Source organism: Helianthus annuus, chromosome 15, assembly GCF_002127325.2.
Source record: "Helianthus annuus cultivar XRQ/B chromosome 15, HanXRQr2.0-SUNRISE, whole genome shotgun sequence".
Classification (NCBI taxonomy): Eukaryota; Viridiplantae; Streptophyta; class Magnoliopsida; order Asterales; family Asteraceae; genus Helianthus; species Helianthus annuus.
Window position 1 is genome coordinate 42,777,354 of NC_035447.2, and position 6,643 is coordinate 42,783,996.

Here is a 6,643-nt window from a genome sequence, read left to right on the forward strand (position 1 = left end):
TTTCACAGTAAGCTTTTAACTCCGAATTTTCACCTACTTTTTCCATTTTTGCACTATTTCATATATTTTGACAATTAATTAACTTCAAAATTCCAAAAATTATGGACCAAGATCGTATGCACCTACGTTTAAAACCGAAAAATTAACGAACTTAGAAATAAATATGACAAACTAATATATACAAAATTACCCTTAGCGTGTGAAAACACGCTCTCTAAATTTGTCAGCGAGTCGATAGCTAGACTCATTCTCCCCCCACTTGTTTTAAGCGTGCGAGACGTGGAGTTTGAGAATTTCCTCCACCGGGTCAACCGGTCCGTTGATGTAGAGTTTTAGATGATGACCGTTGACTATGAAATTTACCCCGTTTAGATCCTCGATAGTTACGGCCCTGTACGTAAATATCTCCTTAACTGTGTATGGACCCATCCATCGGGATTTTAGCTTCCCGGGGAATAAACGCAGTCTTGAGTTATATAACAAGACAAGATCCCTTATACGGAGATCTTTATGATCTCTCAACCTCTTGTCATGAAATGTCTTGACTCGTTCCTTGTATTTGCTAGAACTTTCGTAGGCATGGTTTCTTAGCTCCTCGAGCTCGTGGATTTGCAGAAAATGGGCTTCACCTCCACTTCGTAAATCCATATTTGTCGTTTTCAAAGCCCAAAATGCTCTATGTTCTAGCTCAGGTAGATGACAAGCTTTTCCGTAAACCAACCTAAAGGGTGTGGTCCCAATAGGTGTCTTGAATGCTGTTCTAAAAGCCCACAGAGCGGTATCTAGCTTGTCTAACCAATCCTTGCGGTTATTATTAATGGACCGCTCAAGGATTCTTTTCAAACCCCGATTCGTGACTTCCACTTGCCCGCTGGTTTTAGAGTGATATGGCGTAGCCAATCTGTGATGAACCCCATAACAGGACAAGGCTCGTTTTAATTGTGCATTACAATAAATGCGTTCCACGGTCACTGATCAAAGCTTTTGGAGCACCAAATCGGGCGAATAAACTTTTTAAGAACCTCACGACTACCCTAGCATCGTTTGTAGGCAAAGCCTAAGCTTCGGCCCATTTTGATGCGTAGTCTACAGCAACTAGGATATATTTGTTACCTCATGAGGCTGGAAATGGATGCTGAGGCATTTCATTGCGCGCGGAGATACCCCATATATCAAAGACTTCACAGACTTGCATTGGATGCTGAGGCATTTCATTGCGCGCGGAGATATTCATTGCCCTCTGGCAAGCATCACACGCTCTAACCCATTCATGCGTATCGTGAAAGATTGTGGGCCAGTAAAACCCAGAGTCTAACACTTTCTTTGCAGTGTAGTTTGCTCCATGATGACCTCTGGTCGGCCCTTCGTGACAGTGACACAGAATACGAGCTGCCTCTTCTCCAAATATACATCTTCGGATCATCTGATCGGCTCCGATTCTAAACAAGTATGGTTCGTCCCAAATATAGTACTTCAGATCTGCAAAGAACTTTCTCTTTTGCTGATATGACAATCCTTTGATAAGGATTCCACATGCGAGGTAGTTTTTCAAAGTCGGCGAACCATGATGACTCGTCATTCATTTCAATATTCAAAAGGAATTCGTGGGGGAAATTGTCATTTATTGGCTCCTCCATCGAATTTTCTGACTTACCATGCTCAAGTCTCGAGAGATGATCGGCTGCAACATTCAAAGCTCCCTTTTTGTCTTGGATCTCAATTTCAAATTCTTGTAATAACAAGATCCATCTGATGAGACGCGGTTTTGCGTCCTGTTTGCTAAAAAGGTATTTGATTGCTACATGATCCGTATACACAATTTTTTTGGACAACACAAGGTACGACCTGAATTTGTCGAAAGCATAAACTACTGCCAAAAGCTCTTTCTCTATAGTCGTATAATTCTCCTGAGCATCATGTAGAGTTTTGCTGGCATAGTAAATAGGATGAAAATGCTTCTCCCTTTGTTGTCCTAAGACTGCTCCTATTGCGTAATCACTGGCGTCGCACATTATCTCAAATGACAATGCCCAATCTGATGCAACTAAAATAGGGGCTTCGATAAGCCTTTGTTTAAGCTGCTTGAATGCGTTCATGCACTCGTCTGAAAACACAAATGGAACATCTTTTTCTAATAAACGGGTCATAGGCCTTGCGATTTTTGATAAGTCTTTTATGAATCGCCTGTAGAACCCTGCATGACCTAGGAAACTTGTAATCGCTCTGACGGAGGTTGGGGGAGGAAGTTTAGAAATTATATCCACTTTTGCTGGATCGACTTCCAACCCGGCTTCAGAGATTTTGTGGCCAAGAACTACCCCTTCTTTCACCATGAAGTGGCATTTCTCCCAGTTAAGCACAAGATTAGTTTCCTCACATCTCATTAACATTCTTTCAGATTTCCAAGACACTGATCGAGAGAACTCCCGAACACAGAAAAATCATCCCTGAATACTTCCATGGAGTCTTCAATCATGTCATGGAAAATGGCTACCATGCAGCGCTGAAATGTGGTTGGTGCATTACACAGCCCAAAAGGCATGCGCCGGTAGGCGAATGTGCCGAAAGGACATGTGAAAGTAGTCTTTTCTTGGTCCTCATGAGCGATAGGAATTTGAAAGTATCCAGAGAACCCATCCAGAAAACAGAAAAATGACTTCCCCGACAAACGTTCCAACATCTGGTCGATGAATGGAAGCGGGAAGTGGCCCTTACGGGTGGCATCATTGAGTTTACGATAATCGATGCAAACTCGCCATCCGGTGACGGTTCGGTAGGAATAAGTTCATTCCTATCGTTTGGAACTACAGTAATACCACCTTTCTTGGATACTACTTGCACTAGACTTACCCAAACAGAATCAGATATAGGATAAATCAGGCCTGCATCTAACAACTTAATTACTTCTTTCTTCACCACGTCTTGCATATTAGGATTCAAACGCCTTTGATGCTGCGCATTAGGCTTGTAATCGCCTTCCATTAGAATCTTATGAGTACAAAAAGAAGGATTAATGCCTTTGATATCCATAATCTTCCACGCCATGGCTTTCTTGTGGAGCGTTAGAACTTCGAGAAGATGTCTCTTTTCTTCTTTACTAAAGATGCTGAAATGATGAGTGGCATGCGACACTCCTCGTCTAGAAATGCATACTCGTGATGCGGTGTTAGTTCTTTTAACTCTAATGACGGTGGATCTTCAACCGATGGTTTGGACTTTTCTTCAACTTCACGGTCAATCTCCATAAATTGATCTGGACTTTGAGAACCATCTTCACCGATTTGGTAAACCGGCTGCTCAGTTTCGTGGCCCTCCTGCAAAATGCCATTTTGGTTCTCACACAACAAATGTGTGTCCGTATCAATTTCTTCAATAGTGCCTTGGAAATGAGAGCTTACACAAGTATCGACAATGTCGACATAGTAAAGCATGTCATCGTGACTTTGCGGATGTTGCATTGATCTTTTAATATCGAAATTCACGTGCTCGTAATTTACTCGGAGTGTGATTTGGCTAGTTACCACATCAACAATCGTCCTCGCAGTATTGAGGAATGGTCGTCCAAGTATTAATGGCACTTTTGAATCTTCGTCCATGTCTAAAATAACAAAATCCACGGGAAAAACAAATTTATCAATTTTAACAAGCATGTTTTCAACGAATCCACGCGGATACTTGATTGAACGATCTGCAAGTCGAATGCTCATTCTAGTGGGTGAAGGTTCACCCAGATCTAATTTAGCAAAGACCTTATACGACATAAGGTTTATGCTAGCTCCTAAATCGGCTAATGCGTGACTGACCGACATGCTGCCAATGAGACAGGTAAGAGTAAAACTGCCCGGATCTCCCATCTTTTCAGGTAGACAGTTTTGGAGAAGGGCTGAACAGTTTTCATTCATCAACACACAAGACAAGCTTTCGAGCTTCTGCTTGTTTGTGAGGATGTCTTTTAAGAATCTGGCGTATTTAGGCATTTGAGCCAATGCCTCAACAAATGGTATGTTTATATGTAATTGTTTAAACATCTCTAAAAACATACCATGTTGTTCATCGTTCTTCTGCTTCTTCAGTCTGCTCGGATATGGGACATGAGGAATGAAGTCTTTAACTGGCTCCTGGAACTGTGTTGTACTTGCTGGGACTCGCCTAGCCTGCACCTCATCTGAAGCGTCAGTTTGGACCATATCACTGATCGGTGGTGAGTCCGATTTGTCAGGTCCCATGGTTTTACCACTCCTCGTCATTACTGCATTAACGTGCCCTCTTAGATTTGGTTCTGTGTTACCTGGAAGACTACCTTGTGGTCTTTCAGACAACATCTTGGCCAATTGGCCGACTTGATTCTCAATGGTTTGTATTGAAGCCTTCTGGCTCCGCATTTCCCCTTCTTGTGCCATGAAACGCTCCTCATGCTGTTGGTATTGTTTCTCAGTTATTTGGTTGGCATTGTTGGAGTTGTTTAACAGCTGCACCATCATCTCCTCTAGTTTCGAGTTGTTGTGAGATGTTTGTGGCTGGGAAGTGCTTCCTGAACCTAAATTATTGTAACGTGGTTGAAAGGTTTGTCCTGATGGCTGAAAAGATTGTCCCTGGGGCTGAAAGGATTGCCCCTGGGACTGTTGCGGTGCGGGAGCGCGTTGAGCATATCCGAGTGGGTTTTGGTTATTGGAATTAGCTTTCCACCCAAAGTTTGGGTGATTTCTCCAACCCGGATTATACATCTTGCAATAGGGGTTATTCTGAGGCCTAATTTGATTACCCAAATAGTCCACCTCTTCGTGGCCTGTAAACATAACACCCTGCTCACATGTACCTGGCTCGTGTGATACTCCACACAGCTCACATGATGATTGTACCTGCGAAACGTTCTAAGCTTGATCAAATCTTGCCGCCAAAGCTCCAATATGTGCTGCTAGAGCCATATATGTATCCACTTGATGAACTCCAGGAATAGATGATGCTTTATTTCGCACTCCACCGTGACGAGAACTCGACTTCAAGGTAGCTTTCTCTATAATTGCATAGGCTTCATTGGGTGTTTTTGTTCCAAGATCGCCTCCTGCATATACATCTAAACGTTCTTGTGAGTCGTAATTGAGTCCTTGGTAGAAGTTCAACACAAGTTGTCTTTTGGATAACCCGTGATGTGGAACATCAATCAGAAGATCTTTGAACCTCTCCCAAGCTGCGTGTAGAGATTCACCTTCATCCTGTTTGAACGTCATAATACGATTCTTAAGCTTCGCTGTCTTTTCCGGCAGGAAATATTTTTGCATAAAAAGATCGGCCATCTCGTTCGAAGTCGTGATGGAACCTGCTGGAAGTGACAAAAGCCAAGATCGGGCTTTGTCTCGTAAAGAAAATGGAAAGAGTCGCAAACGAATTACGTCTTCAGAAACGTCTCTAATTTTAAATGTCGAGCACACCTCGAGAAATGATGCGATGTGTCGACCTGGATCTTCATGATCCTTCCCATCAAACTGCACAGAATTTTGCAACTTGTTAATAATACTAGATTTAATTTCAAAACTCGGTGCTGCTATCGTAGGTCGGGCGATGCTCGGTAGCAAGCCCTCTCCGTCGGGACGGCCGATCTCATTGAAAGGCTGGTCGTCCTCTGCCATAATGCTTCCTGTGTTGTCCTCTGAACTCTCACTGTCAGAAAGTATCACTGGTTCGTCGATTGCGATCGCAATCCTTTGTGCAACAACAAGTGATCTTTCGCGAAGCCGCATACTTCTTCTTAAGTTATTTTCTGGTTAGTTGGCTAGCTCAGCGTTAGCGGGTGCAGGGGGTGTGGACATTAGCCTGCAAATAAAAGGAAGGCATTATACAGAAAAAAGAACATAATAATATAGGAAATAAGTAATAATAATAATACTAATACATAATGTACATATATATACGGGTTATACGGGTTATTAAACAAATTTATTTAAATATTTACTGAATTATTTACTTATTTACATCCGAGAACTGTTTTTTGTATGTTTACCAGAATTTCTGATGACAATCATCAGAAATCTGAGGTAACTTTGTTTTCTATATGTATATATATATATATATGAGAAAATTTGATATATTTGATAAAATTCTGATAAGATCTGATGAAAATTTTCGTTCCATCAGAATTTCTGATAACTCCATCAGAATTACCAGAAAATCTGTCCAATTCATTAGAAATGTAAATTGTTGTTTTTAGAACATCTAATGGGTTTATCAGAATCCATCAGAAAATAGGATAAATTCATTGGAACTCATCAGAAAATCTAATGATTTTATCAGAAAGTTATATATTTTTGTGGAGTAAATAAATAAACAACTGAGTACAAAAATTGAATGGATAAGCGGTTAATTTAAATAAATAAATGGACAGAAATAAATAAATGAATAACTGAACATAAATAAATAAACGTAAGTAAATGCAGAAATGAAATAAACATAATATAAATATATGGTTTGACGTGCGAACACAGACATAAATATAAATGTAAACAGAAATGAAATAACTGAATTAAAATGAATGAAATACTGAATTAAAAATACTGGAATGAAATAAATAAAAGTAAATAGTTCGATTCCGAACACATAACTGAATTAAAAAAAATGAAATAAATGTTAGTCAAATAATAAAATAAGA

At 40.5% G+C, this 6,643-nt stretch overlaps 2 protein-coding genes across 2 annotated transcripts; both read right to left on the reverse strand.

The window, feature by feature from the left end:
• Positions 1–264: 264 nt before the first annotated feature.
• LOC110913623 lies at positions 265–648 on the reverse strand. The gene has a single exon (XM_022158445.1). It carries the CDS (start codon positions 646–648, stop codon positions 265–267), a length of 384 nt encoding a protein of 127 aa, XP_022014137.1.
• A 2,414-nt stretch (positions 649–3,062) lies between these two features.
• Positions 3,063–4,724, reverse strand: LOC110913622. Its single transcript, XM_022158444.1, has 2 exons — positions 3,686–4,724; positions 3,063–3,598 (listed from the first exon to the last, which is right to left on the reverse strand). The coding sequence occupies exons 1-2, from the start codon at positions 4,722–4,724 to the stop codon at positions 3,063–3,065; spliced, it is 1,575 nt and encodes a 524-aa protein (XP_022014136.1).
• Between the last annotated feature and the right edge of the window lie 1,919 nt (positions 4,725–6,643).

What these genes read in the sequence shown, in the direction of transcription:
- LOC110913623 (XM_022158445.1), bottom strand. Translation starts at nt 648, where the DNA reads ATGGATTTACGAAGTGGAGGTGAAGCCCATTTTCTGCAAATCCACGAG.
- LOC110913622 (XM_022158444.1), bottom strand. Translation starts at nt 4,724, where the DNA reads ATGTATAATCCGGGTTGGAGAAATCACCCAAACTTTGGGTGGAAAGCT. An exon ending in GAGCATTCGACTTGCAGATC is followed by an intron (nt 3,599 to 3,685) that starts GTTCAATCAAGT and finishes TTGTTATTTTAG; the next exon opens with ACATGGACGAAGATTCAAAA.